Source organism: Bos mutus, chromosome 29 (assembly GCF_027580195.1).
Source record: "Bos mutus isolate GX-2022 chromosome 29, NWIPB_WYAK_1.1, whole genome shotgun sequence".
Taxonomy (NCBI): domain Eukaryota; kingdom Metazoa; phylum Chordata; class Mammalia; order Artiodactyla; family Bovidae; genus Bos; species Bos mutus.
This window is the reverse complement of record NC_091645.1, coordinates 4,913,285-4,931,803: the sequence shown is the minus strand read 5'-3', so window position 1 is coordinate 4,931,803 and position 18,519 is coordinate 4,913,285. Positions and strand designations below refer to the sequence as shown.

General features: G+C 42.5%; 2 protein-coding genes and 1 pseudogene across 2 annotated transcripts; 1 reads left to right on the top strand and 2 right to left on the bottom strand.

Moving 5' to 3' along the window:
* The first annotated feature begins 1,946 nt into the window (after positions 1-1,946).
* On the top strand, positions 1,947-7,934 carry LOC138986212 (tripartite motif-containing protein 43-like). The gene is given in 6 exon segments (XM_070365012.1): positions 1,947-2,305; positions 3,010-3,025; positions 3,213-3,308; positions 5,472-5,494; positions 6,310-6,434; positions 7,435-7,934. Coding segments are annotated over 6 exon segments (1,119 nt in total).
* Positions 7,935-11,165: 3,231 nt separating this feature from the next.
* LOC102266336 (MAU2 chromatid cohesion factor homolog pseudogene) lies at positions 11,166-12,670 on the bottom strand (annotated as a pseudogene).
* A 642-nt stretch (positions 12,671-13,312) lies between these two features.
* UBTFL1 (upstream binding transcription factor like 1) lies at positions 13,313-14,548 on the bottom strand. The gene has a single exon (XM_005908037.2). The coding sequence runs from the start codon at positions 14,540-14,542 to the stop codon at positions 13,313-13,315; it is 1,230 nt and encodes a 409-aa protein (XP_005908099.2). The 5' UTR covers positions 14,543-14,548.
* Positions 14,549-18,519: the final 3,971 nt, after the last annotated feature.

The following is an 18,519-nucleotide window of genomic DNA, read 5'->3' as shown; positions in this document are numbered from 1 at the left end:
GACATTTAGCTAAACTCTCTAAGTGATAAAATAATCTTTCCAACTTTTTTGGTAAGTTAAAAATAAAAATGATTAATATTCAGAAAGTCACATATCAGTATATTTCAGGGTGGGTTTGTGAACTTTCACTTTCACTTTGTAGTACAGTCAGCGACTCTTGATGAGAGGATGTTTGCAGAGACATGTTTATGAAGATAAGCCAAGGTGTTAAAGCAATTTTATCTTGTTTCAGGGAATCTCATCATCTGTATTAATCCCATTGGAAGATTGATGAAATACAATCATTTGGAACAAATGGGTGGGGTTCAGAGATTCAGTACAAGGAGACTCCAGGACACAAAGTTTTCTCCAGTACTCAGAGGGTGTGTTTGGAGCTCACCTGGATCTTGAGACTTTGGAAAGCTATCACGACCACAATGGAACTCTTGATCCCTAAGCCAACTTTACGTTCTTCTCCAGGATGAACTGTTTCTACATCTCCTTAGGCAAGTACACAGTTCACCACAGAGCAGCTCCTGGGACTCTCTTGAGGAAGGGGGTGGGGGGACACAATTTACTAATTTTAACAGAAAATTGAGGTTGTTTCATTGAAGTAACTGTGTGTGACAACTTAGTAAAATTATTGTATCTCTATATTGTCTAAATGGCATACATGTTGGAATTAATTGTGACTAATTTTAGTTCTCTAATTTCATTCATCTCTTAGTTATTCCTATGCATTACAAGGACTCAGAAAGTGGTATAGATCCTAAAAATAATTTTTAGAGCTATTTATCTCCATGTGTAATACCTAAAATGGTCTATTTTAAAAATGGAGTGTGCCTGTATACACAGGAGAGATAATATTGTCCACTACTGTATTCTATTGAAGTAGGTAAGGAATGCAATAATTTGAGAAAAATATTATTTTAAAGTGAAGTAACTGTTTTCTCTTCAGAAATGTGAGTTTTTATGGCTGAAATTTTAAAGAAACTAAGAAATAATTTAGCAGGCAGAAAAGTGACACTTGGGACGTCTGAGGAATGTCTGTACTTAACTAGCACAGACACAAGGATCCTATATTTTAGCGAAGTCAGTTTTAAAGAGTATGATTTGGTTTTTGCTGCTGATTATCACCATTACATGCAAACTGCATCTTACCACAAGATGAAAGGGGTGTCTGATAATAGTTTTAAAGACTTGGAAGATATAACCCTATGGTTTCAGTTTTGGTTTGATTAATGAGTATGATACAGATTAAACAGGAAGGCAAAGGCAACCAATCAGTATATGGAATTAGTATATGTTACGATTCATGAAGGGCTTCCCTGGTGGCTCAGAGGTAAAGAATCTGCCTGCAATGCAGTAGTTTCTGTTACATAGGATCCTATTTGACAAAATTACTCAGCAGCAGCAACAGCAGTTTCATCTTCATTAACTCTGAATGTATTCAGAAAGTGTTTTGGAGAGAAAAAAAGTGATTGTGGATGTGAATTTAGATTGACATAAAACAAAGGGCATTCAATCACAGGAATACTGACAATCACAGGAAAGAATAAAATACAAATTTAGTCAAGTATCACGTGCTAAATCAATGACTGGCACAAGTATTGTGATTGACTGTTTAGGGCAATCAAGACCCATAACAAAGAGCTATAAATTAAGTCAAACTCCTGAAGCTCATGCTACTTAGAGGAAAATAAGACCCCAACAAAATTGAAGTTCTCCTCTAGGTAGAGGAAAAGGGGGCAGGAAGTATATAGTGTTTGTTTGGCAGTCGAGAAAATTTCCTGCAGCTCTTGAGAGCTCTCTTTGTGTCTCAGTTTTCCATTTTCGTCAAAGCAAACTCCAGTCTCTTCTGTTCCCAATACAATTCCACAGTTGAGTCATCCCCTGAGTCTAATTTGTTTGTTCCTTTATGTCTTGGGGAAAAAGGAATAAACTCCTGATGTTCTTCCCTCAGGAAAATGGACTCAGAAATCCCAGAAGCCTTCCAGAAGGAGCTCACCTGCCTTGTCTGCCTGAATTTCCTTCTAGACCCAGTCACCATAGGCTGTGGGCACAGCTTCTGTAGGTCCTGTCTTTGTCTTTTCTGGGAACAAGCCAAAGTCCCTGCCAGTTGTCCTGTATACAGACAACGATCAGAACAGACAAACCTCAAAACCAGCTTTCTTCTGAAGACTCTGGTGTCCACTGTCAGAAAAGCCAACCTCAGGCAATTCCTGAAGTGTGAGGAACACCTGTGTGCGACCCACAAGCAGACAAAGACGATCTTCTGTGAAGCTGACAAGAGCTTGCTCTGTTTGGTCTGCTCTCAAGGTCAGGAGCACAAGACTCACAGAGGCTGCTGAGGAATCCTAGGTGAGTGATGGCCTCTGAGAGCACTTAGGAAGCTTGGGGATGGTACACCTAAGAGACTAAAAGGATATTATGATCATGATGATGACTGAAACTTCTCTTTACTGAGTGCCAGTACAAATCTAGTTAGCAATGATAAAGTTGTGAAGAAAATGCCACAGCCCACCTGCCTTTATGGAACTTGTATCCACTGGCTTGGTTATGAAGTCAATTTGTTGTAAAGTCATGTCTGACTCTTTGTGATGTCATGGACTGTAGCCCACCAGGCTCCTCAGTCCATGGCATTTCCCAGGCAAGAATACTGGAGTGGGTTGCCATTTCCTTCTCCGGGGGATCTTCCTGACCCAGGGGTTGAACCCACATCTCCTGCATTGGCATGTGGATTCTTTACTGCTGAGCCACCGGGAAGCCCCCGTGATTATTTGGATGACACATTATTATGCTCAAGGCTCTATAAAGCCTTCATTTTGAGAAGAGTCTTTGACTCCAAAATCTACAAGTGTAAAAAGTCTTTGCCATTGGATCCTGGTTTCCTAACCCTGGACAATGAAGGAAGATACAGTACATTGGAATTAGCAGGGGACAAGCATCACTAGAATCAAACTCTGGTTACAAGATGCCACAGTATCTGAAAACTAGCTATCTTCAACAAAACCTTGTTCCTTTCCCTAGACAGATGATTCCCTTGGTGTGGTTCTGTGGTGCGGAATTTCTTGAAATTGATCATTAGTGAGGAAGAACAAGGAAATGTGGTGATCTGTTATGGCCTTGCTAGTCTTCCTTCAGTTCCTGTATCTGACATTCCCTAGTACACTCCCTCATTTGGAGTCTGAAACCTCAGTCTTTTCTGGTGCTAAAATTCAATTCTTTTACAGGAGAAGCTGGCAAACCAAATGGGATCTTTATGGGAAAAGATACAAGATGTTGAAAGAAACCTCAAAAAATACGGCAAAAAAACTGACGCTTGGATGGTAAATAGGAGAATGCATTTCTCTTTGAAAAAGATAAAGTAGACATGCTAGAAACTTGTCCGTTAATAGTTTGAGGTGAAATAATCATGTGCTAAAAAATTCAGAGAATGGGTCGAACACTATTTAGAATAATATCCCATGTACCATTTCAACCTACAATTCCAAGCCTCTTGGACTTTTTGGAATCTAATGGATCAGGAACTACAGCAAAAGATCCATTAGAAGAATGCAGCACAAGTGCTGAGATGGAGGACATGACAGGACGTGGACGACTCCAAACCCGGGATTCAGGATCTCAGGGGAAACTTCTCAGGTTTAAGATCAGTTCTCATTCTGAAGATCAAGGGGGCGTTTAAAAATTTATGGGTTATTTCAGGCACAGATTTCTGTATAAGTTGTACATTCTAGAAAGTAAGGGACAGGTTATTGAGAACCACAGGTATTTTCAATCTGATTAGTACCTGAGCTCAGGTAGATACAAAGGAAACTGAACAGCAATTTAAGGGGTGTGAGTATCATGGTGAAGAGTGACAGCTCACTATCTAGAGAGTAAGCAGAAAATGTGACATGTTAAAGACAAACCTCAGGAAGGAAAGGAATAAAGAGAATCAGATAAAGAGTGAGAGAGAGAATCCATCGATGCTGGGAAGGAATATGCAATGGAATGAGGATGAATGACCTTCTAAACAGTGTAGGTAGGAGCCTGTGACCTTACAGAACCTGTTTGTAGAGAAAAGGAGGGCAGAAATAAAGGACTGGGAGGATGAACATCTCCTTGAAGGCAGTAGATGAAAATCTGAAGATCGTTCCTTAGGATACCCACCCTGAGGATAAAATGGAACATAGCTGCCCAGAGAGAAGGCAGGCTATGGAGTTTGGCAGGTTTAAGATGAGGCATCAGTTTACTACTTAACATTGAAATCAGGAAAATGCACATGATGTATGAATTACCCATAGATTTCAATTGCTTGCATGGGTCTGATAGATTTGATAGGAGGCATATGAAAGAAATGACCCATGAAAAGATTTTCTCCAGATGTTTCAGAAACATCTGTATGAAATGGATGGAAGTTATTTGAGAAAAGGGTGGGTTTGACTCTTTACCTAGTCAAAAACCATGAAAAATAAGTGAAGGAAAGAGGGAAAAGTTTGATTTCTGAGAAGAGGGAAGATATGAATTTAAGATGGGCATAGCTTCTTGGGAGACAGAATGAGTCAGTGCAAATTAAATGCTGTTGAAACCCCTCTCCCAACTGTTTGACGTTAATGGATATGGAGACATGATTATCAGATGGTAACTCTAATTCTTCAGGAGGGAGAAAATTACTACAAAGGGTTTATTACAAAAGAAGGCCAAAAGATTTGTAAGCAAATCAGAAAGAAACAAAAGGAACTGATTGGAAAGAAGACAGATCTGAAAGTAATATAGAAAGAATTCAAGAAAAATGTCCTATAAACCAAATGTGGAGCTGCTCCAGGTAAGGACCAAGGACTGAAAATGTATTGTCTGAAGCTCACAGCTTTGATGCCCATTAGATGGTACCAGGGGTCTATTTTTTCATCTCTTGCATTATAAGGTGGGAGTCTCTCCTAGTGGGCAATACTATAGAGAAAGTGCAACTCGTGCAAATCATGATTGAGCAAGCTTTGCAGAATTGTGAAGATGGAGACTCCTCAGGGAATACTCCCTTCTCAAAATCTCCTTTTGTAATTTGATTCTGTAAAAACCAGAAGGGAACAATGTTTATACTACCATTCAATGTTTTGATCTCCAGTTGGGCAATGGGGGAAATTTTAGACACATTCATAAGTTTTCACCTCCTGTTGGAATATCCCAGGTTTGAGTTGCCTTTAGTTTGGGGCATATTAAACTTTTAGGACAAGCCCTAGGAAACATCAATTTACAGAGAGCTGAGGGTTGTCCAATCACTACCCTTGTACTTCTCTCTCTTCATTGCCCTCCAAATTTCTTAATTTACCGAGAATTTGGATTATCTCAACATGCTGTGCCAATTTGCTTTGGGGAGAAAAAAGACAATGGGTGTCCTGACTGTTTTCTCATGGTAGTGATAAGAACTTTTCTGAAGTTTTCCCCAACCCAAATACTGGTTGGCTATTTATGAAGAAGTCTAGTCTTATGTTTCCTTATTTTATTTTTGACAGGAATTGGGAGACAAACTGAAATGGTAAGTCTGATCTTGCAATGTTGATGATGGCACTGTGAGGGCTGTGTAAGAGATCGAGCTGCATTTAACAAAGGGAACACATAGTGTGCCAGACAATACTACATTGCTTGTGTGTATATGTGTCTATGGGGCTCCCCAGGTGGCGCTAGTGGTAAAGAACCCGCCTGCCAATGCAGGAGACACAAGAGATGCAGGTTCGATCCCTGAGTTGGGAACATCCCCTGGAAGAGGGCATGGCAACCCACTCCAGTATTCTTGCCTGGAGAATCCCATGGACAGAGAAGCCTGGAGGGCTACAGTCCATAGGGTCACACAGAATTGGACGCAACTTAACATGAGCATGGGGTCGCAAAGAGTCGGACATTCTGAGCGACTTCATTTCACTTCACTTAACACGCACATATCGGTGTCTGTTTTGTTGAATATGATTTCCTGTTATACTTGAATTGAAGTAATTAATAGCATATTTTGCTCCTGTGGCTGAGGGAGGTATATGTTGCCATGCCCAATGCAGACTTTTCCAAAAGGCCAGTTTTTACTGATTTAAATTTCAAGATCATAAACATGTTGAAGCTCAAGGCCTAGTATTTCCAGGCATTAGGTGAGAAAGGTAAGTACCTCTGGGAAACGGGGGTGAAAACAGACCATGAGAAAAATGAGAAAAAAATTTCCCAAGAATAGCCTGATCCTATCCCATGCTTGTGGGAAAAGGATTTAGATGAAGAAAGTTGAGCTGAAGGATGCTGTCTTATCCTAAAGGCTGTATTTAAGAAGCCCTGGGCAGCAGAAGGATGAACCACATCTCCCTCTTACAGGAGTGAGTCAGCACAGCTGCACGTGCCTCAGCCTCTGCTCCCAGAACTCCCTGCATGACCTATGGCCGGGCTGATGGACTGGCTCAGCCGCTTCCAGAGTATCACCCCACCGATGTGTCTGCCCTGTAGGGTCCCTCAGTGTTGGTTTCTGTAGACAGTCTTTCCCTCTTCATGTCTCAGCTTGTGCAGAACAGCCTGCAATCACTAAAACCCTCTACAGAATATACCCAGGCTGGTGCTTGATGCGATTCTTGCCTCATCAATTACTTATAAATTTGAATAATTTGTATAATGAAGAAACGGACATACTCCAAAATGGCTCCTGGATCCCTAAAAATATCATCACCTACCATGTGGGTTGTTCACTGAAAGCTGCTTATTAATCCAGGGTATTCCAGTTTCAGAGTTTAAGTGCAGTTACATACAGAAAGTTTCTTAGCAATTGAATGTATGATATGTTTTCCCATTGATATGATATGAACAAACATATAAGCCTCAAAAAAGTATGGAAACCACAAGAAAGCAAATGGTTGGTGGATGGGCCCCACAGAGCTCCATGATAAACTTCAGCCTGGAGGGTGACCAGGTCAGGAAGTGGAAGACTAGACCTTAGGCTGGAACCGCAGATCAAAAGCAGAAAAAAGCCTATAAGGAAATCACTTTTAAGAAGCCATACTTAGGTTTTGTTTCCTCAATGTCCACTTGCTAATTTAACTGAAATGGAAGAATGATCACAAATTCTCTATTCTACAATGTATTTTTTTTTTCCCTTGAGCAGAAGTAATGGAGGTGGAGATAAGGTATATTGTCATGGTCTTGGAGATGGTCAATGCCTGTTGTCCAGTCTTTTAGATGGAATAAAAAGTACCCAGCCAGAAGTAGACATGACCTCCCTATTGTTTATAATCTCTGAGTTTTTAAGCAGTTTTTTCCATGGTAACTAATAATCTATTTCCTTGGCAGATATCCTGGCAACGTTTGAATCCAATGTTTTCCAGTTAAAACTACCTTTCTAATAACCTTAAGACTTTTCACCCAATGAGACTCTAGATAAACCCTCCTCTCTCATAGGTCATTTTATTTTAATATTAATTTTGACTGGCATATTCTCTCATCTCTCCACAGTAACTTTTTCACTCAGTAATGAAGTAAGCAGTTACCACATCAGGCTGTTTGATGATGCAAGAAGTCTGAAGTATGAACATGACAGCCTCCATGCGTCTTTGGATGGTGGAACATTGAAGTATTTTGCCTCATGGGGAGCCCAGAGCTTCACCTCCAGAAAACAGTTCTGGGAGACGCTTGTGGACAGCTCTTGGGACTGGGCTGTAGGTGTCTGTAAGGATTCCTGGATAAGGAAGGACGATGGCATACTGGACGAGTCCAACAGGGACAACTTTCTCCTTGTGTGTGTGAAGCAGGATGACCATTACCAACTCTGGACCACCGCCCCCACCACGCCTCTGTACATAGAGAGACCTCTGGGCAGGGTTGGGGTGTTCCTTGATTGTGACAGAGGGAATGTAAGTTTTGTGGATGTTGCCAAGCACTCCCTCCTTTGGAGGTACGATGATGGCGTGTGCACTTTCCCTGTCAGGCCCTTCATCTGCACTGGCCACAGGTGAGGAGGCTGAGTCACGGCCCAGACGGGGTGCTCAGGACTGCTTCTCTGGCGGAGCCCTTGTCCACTGCTGCAAAAGAATACTTCGTTGTCTTTAGGCTCTTTCTACTGTAATGGACCCTCCTTTTTAGTTCTACATTATAAAGCAGGTGCTAACTGCCAACTTTTGTTGGTTTCTATCGTCTTGACAGTGACATCTTCCATTATAGCCATTTGTCTGGAGTATATGAGATGGTTATTCACCTGTGTTGTGAGCTTGCTGGACTCAACAAAATATGACCATGTGCTTCCCATTTCCTGCCCCCCACGGCTTAAACAGGATGGACAGACCTGGTCTCTAACCAGATCCAGGTCAGCCCCCAACCTTCTCCTCCTTCCTTGAAAACTACTCTGTCCTACACATCTATTCACCCTCGGAGCAAAAACCGATTTGCAGGGAAATCTCCACTGATCTGGAGACTGGGATAAGCATTTCTTTCAGAGAATCCAGAATTAGCAGGTCCTTTTTGTCTACAATAATAAAAAGAAAGTGCTTCATGAGGGGCACTGGACAAATCTTTGCCTGAAGAAATTAATAAATAAATACTCCTTATTGGAAAGGAGTTTTGCAGTAAAAGTTAGGGACTAGAGTCTAAAAGTTTAAGTTTTCAAGATTTGAAAGTGGATGTCAAAAACTAAGTAGATTACACACATTGAGCTTAAGTGTATTTGTATGTTGGAGGCTCTGTTAAGCGTAGATATTATAAGTGTGGGGGTGATTGTGGGCATTGCAATCACACTGGTGGTATGTTACTCTTTTTTATTATTTTAATTTAGGATTATCACCTGGGCATGAAGGATGGGATGGTATGACAGGGAGCATGTCTGTTCCCATTTTCTGATCACACAATAGAGCATTTCTTTTAATTTAAATATTTTTGCCCCACACTGAATTACATAGTCACCATTGTATTTCTAACACTAAAGATACTTCCTAAATATATATTGATAAGTTTTTCAATACTGGTTCTTTAAACGTACTCTCTAGCTCATGTTGAAATGTTGCCGAAACCAGCATTCAAGAAACCAAGCACCACACTCAGAGAGTTGGAAAACTCAGGTTTATTACACCAATGGGCACAGAGGAGTTAACACTCCAAGCTCTGAGCCCTGAACAAAGGGATTACAGAGTTTTTATAGACAGAGTGTAGTAGGCAACACTAGCTGCTAATAGGCTGGTTTAAACAAGGTGTTTCACACACGGAAACAATGGTCAGCATGGGGAGGGTGATGTCTGACCTGGACAGGCATGATTAAGCAGGATTGCGGGCTGGGTGACTGCAAAGAGTAGGACAAGGGTGAGTGAGTAAAGTCCAGTTCCTAGTATTGCAAGTCCCCACTTTCTGAGACTACGTGACCTATGTGATCTAGACTTTGCAAGGGGCAAGCTGAGTTACAGAGGCAGAAGGAGAAGGAGGTTAGGTAAAATTTAACTTTTCTTCAAAAAACCTTACTACATCTTAATAGCAAGAGTCCCCTATATTACCTGCTATTTGAAATAAAAATAATCATGTCTTTGGCGCTAATTTCACAAATTTCATATTGAGCAGAGAAGCAAATCATATAATTTGCAGCATGGTTTTCCAAATACATTCAGCATTTCAACCATTTAGAATTCATTTAAGTATAGATATTTCTTCATAGTCATGAGAATGAAAGTGTGTTTTTATATTTACCACAATAACAAAAGCACCTACAAGGATCTAGATGGGGGAAAAAAAAAAGTACTTCACTTTACTTTTTGGCTGCTTCAAGTTATCTTACTTGGAATACACAGAAAAAAATCCACAAGTGAGAAGTTGTGTTCTATGGTTATGTCTTTTAAACAATGTTTTTTATTTACAATTTTTTTCCTAATTAAAAGCACCAGCTGCAGATACAGGCTGCTAAAAACATGAGACATTACAAACCCATTAAAAGACAGCTTGCCAAACGTGACTTAATGGACATGAATTTGAGAAAACTCCAGAAGATAGTGAAAGACCGGGAAGCCTGGCGTGCTGCAGTCCACAGGGTCGCAAAGAGTCAGACACCACAGTGAGTGAACAGCAACAACAATGCCAAACATATAGGGTTGGCTAAAAAATTCGTTCAGGCTTTTCCATAAGCTGTTGTGGAAAAACCCAAATGAACTTTTTGGCCAACCCAATACTTATTTTAAAAAACCCTTTAAGGAGACAAAAACCATGCAGCGAACAGATTTACCCACCGCGCCAGGCAGCTCTTTCCAATTTCCCTGCCTGTATTCCCAGTAAGTTGGACAAGGAGTGCTGACCCCAGAGCCTCACTCATGGTGACTGTCAGGACTCAACAACGGGGTGCTCCTGGACCAGCACCTCCAGAACCGCAGGCCCTGAGGGCCACCCCAACCAGTCGGAAGAAGTGGGAGGCGCACACAAATGGGCTGACTAGCTTTCAGTGGTTCACCTCCCCACAGGAATCTTTCTGCCGCCTCCTCACATTCCTGTAAAGCTTTGAAGTTTTATTTATTTGTTTTTCCTAAACACTTAGTGAAGGGAATGGCTACCCACTCCAGTATCCTGGCCTGGAGAATTCCATGGGCAGAGGAGCTTGGTGGGCTACAGTTCATGGGGCCGCAAAGAGTCGGACATGACTGAGAAATTTTCACCTTCACTTTAGCTGTATGAGACTAGCTGTAATGGCTCCCTGGGGGCTTGCTTGCTGTCTGTTTTAAATTCTTATGATTAAAAAACTTTGAGGCACTGAATTGGGATGGTATTTACAACAGCTTTACATAACTGAAAGGTGAAGGGGAGGCTCAAAGTTCACACAAATGCACGCATGCATGTACACTTGCGTTGGCCTCTGTGAAGCTAGAGTGGAATATTAAATATCAAGTACTGAATTTTGGGGGTGGCTTCCCAGGTGGCTCAGTGGTAAAGAATCCACTTGCCAATGCAGGATAATGTTCGATCTCTGAATCAGGAAGATCACCTGAAGGAGGAAATAGCAACCCACTCCAGTATTCTTCCTGAAAAATTCCAGAGGACCCTCACAGGCTACTGTCCAGAGGGTCACAAAGAGTTGGACCCAACTAAGTGGCTGAGCACACAGGCACACACTGAATTTCTAACTGTAAACTTAAGAGCTTGTCCCTAACTTTACATGTATACAGATAACAGAATGGTCACTACAAGCACTTTAATATCAAAACAGATGTTAAATGTTAAGGTTCTTATTTAAACTGCTCTACATACAAAATGCCCTAGAAGCAAAGAAAGGCTTAAACATAGAGAGATAAACATAATGTAGAGTGTGTCTGACCTCCTTGTATCGGCTCTGGAAGAAGGAGAAGAGCACACACAGGTAAAAAAAAGCCACACACTCAGAGGTAGTAGGAGCTGACAGCGAGGCTGTGGTCTGGACTGACCCTCTCCAGCGAACTGTTCAGTTCCCTCTGGGTGTCTGTTTCCCTCCTTCATATATCCACTCACCAGGCTGGTGACGATGAAGGCCCACAGCTCCCAGTCATTAGTGAGCCTCAAAGCTGTGGTGAACTGGACTTCAGCGCTGTCCATGCCCTTGGCAGAGACACAGGCCAGGCCCCGCAGGGTACGCAGCTGAGTTCTGCGGCTAGGAGGGTCGGAAGGCGGGGGTCGCGGTGCCGGCGCAGCCAACAGACCTGGGAGATCTCCTGCAGTCCAGTGGCCTGTAAACTCTGCCCAGCCTACACATGCTGGTGTACTTACGCAGGATTTTTTGGAAGGAGGACAGGATGGACTGCAATCGAGCATTTTAAGCTTCTCCAGCCATGAGGACAAGTCTGTGTGTTTCCGCACCTTCTCTCGGTAGCTGGCTTGAAAGGAGCGCATCACAGTCTCCATCTGACAAGTGCGCACACGTGCTCCTTGGATGTCGGGTGGAAGAGGTCGGTGGGTTTGCTGGATCAGCAGGATCTCTTCGTGTGCAATGTGGAGATGGTCTAGATGCACTGCTGTTGCTGCTCATGCCCTTTACCTGCCTGGCATCAGGAGCACCTACCTGGAGCACCAGGAAGAAGATACACAGACTTTCTGAGTGGGGTTCCCTTGCGGGTCCTCTACTATCTGTACACGGAGGTTCAACAGTGGGTGGACTTCCTGCAACAGCAGCCGCATCCCTTGCTGAGCGGGAACAGCGCCCATGTGTACTCAGATCCGACCACCTAGGCGTACGCAGCCCCACACGCAGGAGGCTGCAGGCTGACAGGGGGTCCTTCTCAAGTGTGTGCAGTCGTGTAAGCTGGAAGACCAAGCGGCAGTGCCAGGACAGGGTCTGCGTGAGATCTAGATTGCTTCTCACAGCAGAGACTTTCCTGAATCAATGGAAGTCTCTTGATAGCATAATTCAGACAAAAGCCTTGCTGCTTCTGATTTAGCATCTTTGAAACAGCGGGTTTTGCTTTAATGTCAGCCTGCCCTCTCCAGGTGGCTACCTGCCTGCTCTCTGTTCTCAGTGTGAAGAAACAGCAGGGAGCCAAGCTGCAGGTGTGTTCGGGCTTCAGTGGGTTGCAGTAGCTTGAAGGAGAACATGGCCTTCAAGCAGTGCATGCACAGGGCTGGAAGTGCTCCTGGAAGCTCAAGAGCAGCAGGTACTAGGACTCAGTCTCCAGGCATCATCAGGGGAAATCCTGCCTTAATGCTTTGAAGCATCAGCTTTAAAGTCACAGTCAGGACAATAACGTATCTTTACTTTTAACATCGTTTTAGACATATGGCAAGACATAGTATGATATAAATTTCAGGTATAACAAGTATAAATATTATCATTATTTCTGGTATTATAATTGTTTACCAAGAAACACAGTTATGAACAATAAAATAAACCTCTAAGATTTTTAGCAACAAAATTAACACTATAAAAGATGCAACTACTTAGTAAATGCAAGTTTTCATGAAAACAAAACAAAACAAAAAAAACAAAAGAAGCCAGGAACTTTTAGGGGAAAAAAAAGAAAGTATAATGAGAGGGCATTAACCTTAAACAGATTTTCAAATATATCCTGGTTTGCAGGAGGAGGGGTGGGTGGTATTGGAGGTTGGAGCAACGCTAGTTCATATTTACAGTTATTCTCCCAGCAATATCCCCTTCTTTCATGTATATGGACCTGATGCAGTGAATACTTCTCAAGTTCTCTTCTTCCCAACCTATCCTACTTTATATGGAGGAGGAAGGGAAAGGAAAGAAAGAAAGAAGCAAGGAAAAGAGGGAGGGAAACGGGCAAGGAGGAGACTCCACTCCCTTTGGTAACTCTAGATTCCCTAGAGTTTTGCTGCAAAGTCCTCTGTTCCACCATTTAAGGGATAAAAAAATAATTTTGGAGTCTGAGTCAGAGGAGTCCCCTTAGGAAGGTGAGTTACAGACAGTACTCTCAACATCACAATCTTTATCTTCATCCCCAGTGCTTTCAAATTTGCAGTCTTCATCTTCTCTGCACTGGTCTGAGGAGTTAGTGGCATCCCCCTCTGCATCTTCCTCATTTTCCTCTGATCTCCCTGAGGTAGGAGAATGTTCTCCAGTCGTGTCTGATGATGCTAACTCTGCAGCCTGAAACACTGGGTCCTCTTTAAGCCTTCCTTGCAAATTCCCTGATGATGGGGACTGCAGACCCATCCTTCTAATCTTGGGGTTTGGGCCCCCCATCATACTCATGTTCTTAGGCTTAGCACAGGTCACCTCTCTGTAAGCAGCATATTCTTCAGGAGACAGAGTCCTGAGCCAGAGATCAAGGTCCACCTTGTACTGTGTCTGCAGTTCCTCTGCCTGCTTCTTATAAAGCTCCTTCTGGTCCTGGGGGACCCTCTGCCAGCGTCTACTGATCTCCACCATGCGCTCCCTTGGGGGCACCACTTTCAGCTCCCTGCTCGACCAGAGATCCTGGTGGAACTTGTGATAGCCATTCATCGGGGGCTTCTCGGGCTCTCCGTGGAATTTCCATTTCACGGGTAAATGGTTTTCTGGGGGAGGCTTCACTTTTTGGACATGTTCCTGAAACTTCTTTGGCACTTTGCTTTGACTTCCTTTGGGGACATTAGGTTTCTTGGAGTTCTGGACAAGTTCAGGGTGCTGTTCTCTGAACAGAGTCATTTTCTCCTGAAACTCCTGTTTCTCTTTCTGGAAATCTTGACTGTATTTCAGCTTGAGCTGTTCTGGCAGCTTCCTGTATTCCTCAGACAGAACTTTGATCAGCTCCTGGTTGCTCATCTTGGGGTGCTTTTGGAGGTACTGAGGTCTCATCTCTTTTAAAAAGCGGAGGTAAGCTGTCAGGGGCTTCTTGGGTAAATCAGGATGTTTCTTGTGTTTTTTTCTTTTGGAATTGTTAATGTTTTCCTTAGCCTCCAAGATTAATTCTTTCAAAGTGCGGAACTTTCTCAAGTTATAGGAAATCTCTAACCATTTGAGTTTGCACATTTCCCCAGAAAAATCTTTAAAAGCTACTTTACCCCAGTCCATCACTGACTGGGTCACTTTGAATGTGTGCCTGTCGTTGGATGGAATGTTTTTCTCCATACATTCCAGTAACTGCATAATGTCTTCCTTGGACCAGTCATCTTGACTTTCAGGCATCGCCATTTCTAGGTCTTTGGGACACTTAAATGGTCCCAGCAGTTCAGGCACCTCAGTAGAATCTTCAGCTTCGTCACTCTCAAAATTCAGCAGATGAGTTATTTCCGAAGTCTTGCAGTGTGCAATTCTATGTTTCTGTGGAGAAAGAAAAGGAAAGTTCTCCTATGTGATACATGAGAGAAGCACACCCTGCTTGAGATATGTCCTTTCTATCCTTTCATTTACCCTTAAGAATGTAAATGAAAACTGGCCCAACCTCTGAGTTGAGACTCTTATTGAACATTATGAAGCTTCTTTTCCATAATTAAAAATCCTCAGGCGCTTTCCCAACATGCCTTCTAATCAGTCTTACCACAGGGTGTTTTACATACAAATGAACAAAACAAAAGACTGGTTGCCCCCTCAGGGGACAAATAATAAGTGAAAATGAAACAAAATTTAAAAAATTAAAATTCCTGAAAAGGAAAGGACTTTAAAATACCATTGAGATACCATGGTCAGTCACTCAGTCAGTTCAGTCGCTCAGTCATGTCCGACTCTTTGCGACCCCATGAATCGCAGCACACCAGGCCTCCCTGTCCATCACCAACTCCCGGAGTTCACCCAGACTCACGTCCATCAAATCAGTGATGCCATCCAGCCATCTCATCCTCTGTCGTCCCCTTCTCCTCCTGCCCCCAATTCCTCCCAGCCTCAGAGTCTTTTCCAATGAGTCAACTCTTCGCATGAGGTGGCCAAAGTACTGGAGTTTCAGCTTTAGCATCAGTCCTTCCAATGAACACCCAGGACCGATCTCCTTTAGAATGGACTGGTTGGATTTCCTTGCAGTCCAAAGGACTCTCAAGAGTCTTCTCCAACACCACAGTTCAAAAGCATCAATTCTTCGGCACTCAGCTTTCTTCACAGTCCAACTCTCACATCCATACATGACCACTGGAAAAACCATAGTCTTGACTAGACAGACCTTTGATGGCAAAGTAATGTCTCTGCTTTTGAATATGCTATCTAGGTTGGTCATAACTTTCCTTCCAAGGAGTAAGCATCTTTTAATTTCATGGCTGCAGTCACCATCTGTAGTGATTTTGGAGCCCAGAAAAATAAAGTCTGACACTGTTTCCACTGTTTCCCCATCTATTTCCCATGAAGTGATGGGACTGGATGCCATGATCTTCGTTTTCTGAATGTTGAGCTTTAAGTCAACTTTTTCACTCTCCACTTTCACTTTCATCAAGAGGCTTTTTAGTTCCTCTTCACTTTCTGCCATAAGGGTGGTGTCATCTGCATATCTGAGGTTATTGATATTTCTCCCGGCAATCCTGATTCCAGCTTGTGCTTCTTCCAGCCCAGTGTTTCTCATGATGTACTCTGCATAGAAGTTAAATAAGCAGGGTGACAATATACAGCCTTGACATACTCCTTTTCCTATTTGGAACCAGTCTGTTGTTCCATGTCCAGTTCTAACTGTTGCTTCCTGACCTGCATATAGGTTTCTCAAGAGGCAATCAGGTGGTCTGGTATTTCTATCTCTTTCAGAATTCTCCACAGTTTATTGTGATCCACACAGTCAAAGGCTTTGGCATAGTCAATAAAGCAGAAATGGATGTTTTTCTTGAACTCTCTTGCTTTTTCCATGATCCAGCGGATGTTGGCAATTTGATCTCTGGTTCCTCTGCCTTTTCTAAAACCAGCTTGAACATCTGGAAGTTCATGGTTCACGTATTGCTGAAGCCTGGCTTGAAGAATTTTGAGCATTACTTTAGTAGCATCTGAGATGAGTGCAATTGTGTGGTAGTTTGAGCATTCTTTGGCATTGCATTTCTTAGGGATTGGAATGAAAACTGACCTTTTCTATTCCTGTGGCCACTGCTGAGTTTTCCAAATTTGCTGTCATATTGAGTGCAGCACTTTCACAGCATCATCTTCCAGGATTTGAAATAGCTCAACTGGAATTGCATCACCTCCACAGATACCATGGTACCTGTATTGGAATGTCCAAAATCCCAAACAGTGACATTACGAAATCCTGGAGAGAATTTGGAAAAACAGCAACTTTGATTCATTGTTAATGGGAATGCACAATGATGCAGGTATTCTGAACAGTAATAGGGAACTTTCTTATCAAACTAAATATCCTTTTAATATTATTCAGTAATCATGTTTCTTTGTATTTAACCAAATTGGCTAAAAACCTGAAAACCTCATTAAAAAAAAAAAAAAACTGCAGAGGGATGCTTTAGCAGCTTTGTTCATAATTGTCAAAACTTGAAAGCAACCAACATGTCTTTAGATAGTTGACTGGATAAAGAAACTACACTACCTACAGACAATGGAACATTATTCAGTGCTAAAAAGAAATGAGAGATCAGGCTAGAAAGAGACACGGAGTATACTTGAATAAACATCACTAAGTAAAAGAAGCTAATCTGAAAATAATATGTATTTCATGAGTCCAACTGTAAGACATTCTAGAAAAACAAAAATATGGAGATAGTGAAGTAACTTGTCATTTTCAGGAGTTTGAGCTTCCCAGGTGGCACTAGTGGTAAAGAATCAAATACACCTGCCAATCCAAGAGATGCAAGGGATGTCAGTTTGATCCCTAGGTCAAGAAGATCCTCTGGAGGGGGAAATGGCAACCCACTCCAGTATTCTTGCCTGGAGAATTCCATGGACAGACGAGCCTGGCAGGCTACAGTCCATGGGGGTCACGAAGAGTCAGACACAACTCAGCAACCTTCACTTACTCACAGCTACTATCACTGCGTCCATGCAATTCTCTTGGGAGGTCCAAGCTGACGTAATCTATAAAAATGGTGGTGGTAAAGAGAAGGAAACAAAATTATAGTATTGAAAAGAAAACTGTGCATAAGATGATATCTGTAGGGGATCTTATAAGAAGGAAAAACTATTATACCAATAGATTATTTTTCAAAAGTAGCAAAGAAGTAGGAATACATATTCAATATTAAAATACTTTTTGATTCTAACAAAACTCTGAATATTTAGGCTTTTGTTGTGATATTTAGCTGTGTTCAAGTCTTTTGCAACTCCATGGACTGTAGCTGTCAGACTCCTGTGTCCTTGGGATTTCCCAGGCAAGAATACTGGAGTGGGCTGCCATTTCCTTCTCCAAGGTATCTTCCTGACATGGGGATCAAACCCAAGTCTCCTTTATTGGCAGGCAGAGTCTTTTCCACTGAGCCACCAAGGAAGCCAGTTCAGCCCTACTTACTTCATTATACTTTGTTTTCTTGCTCTGTTTGATTCAATGGCTTTTTCAGGCATGTACTGAAAAGCATCACAGCTCTTTCCCACTTCAGGATATCCACCCACCCCACCCTATTTATCCTTCAAGTCTGTCTTCAGATGCCACTCCCTTATGCCACTGCCTTAAGTTTATACTTCATTATGCATTCCTTTGAGTGGGTTGCTGCCCGAGGACCAGCCCCGGCTGATCCAGGGTACTCGAAGGAGAGACAGCATCGGAGAGGGTCAGGATACGATAGCTTCAATTAGATATTAATTAGAGATATAAAGAGTAATAGAATAAGGATAGCTCAGTAGGAAAATTCAGTGGAGAAAAGAGGCTGAGTAGCTTGGTTTATGCGGGAGACCAATAAAACTTCAAGACAAGAAGTTTGCACCACTTACGTAGGCCACAGGCATCCTTCCGTTCTCCCGAAGGAGAGGAGACACTGAGGCCTCCCCGCTCGGATCTTAGAAGCCCAGGCATAATTAGTAAGCATGGTGGGTTCCGCGCTCCAGATGGAGACTCAGCCAGAGTGAGAGAGAGAGCGACATGGGGAGACCAGTATTTCGAGAAACTGATCCCAATTCTTTATTTTCCATGGTCTACTTTTATACACTGAGATGTTATGCAAAAGTCACACGGGGTCAGCAGTCCTGACTTTTATCAAAGTCAGGTGCTTCATACAAATGTATACAGAGGTCTTAGGGGTGTTACATCATCTTCTGGCCAGGGG

Bases quoted from the DNA above. Each gene is read 5' to 3' on its own strand.
- UBTFL1 (XM_005908037.2), bottom strand. From the start codon at position 14,542: ATGGCGATGCCTGAAAGTCAAGATGACTGGTCCAAGGAAGACATTATG.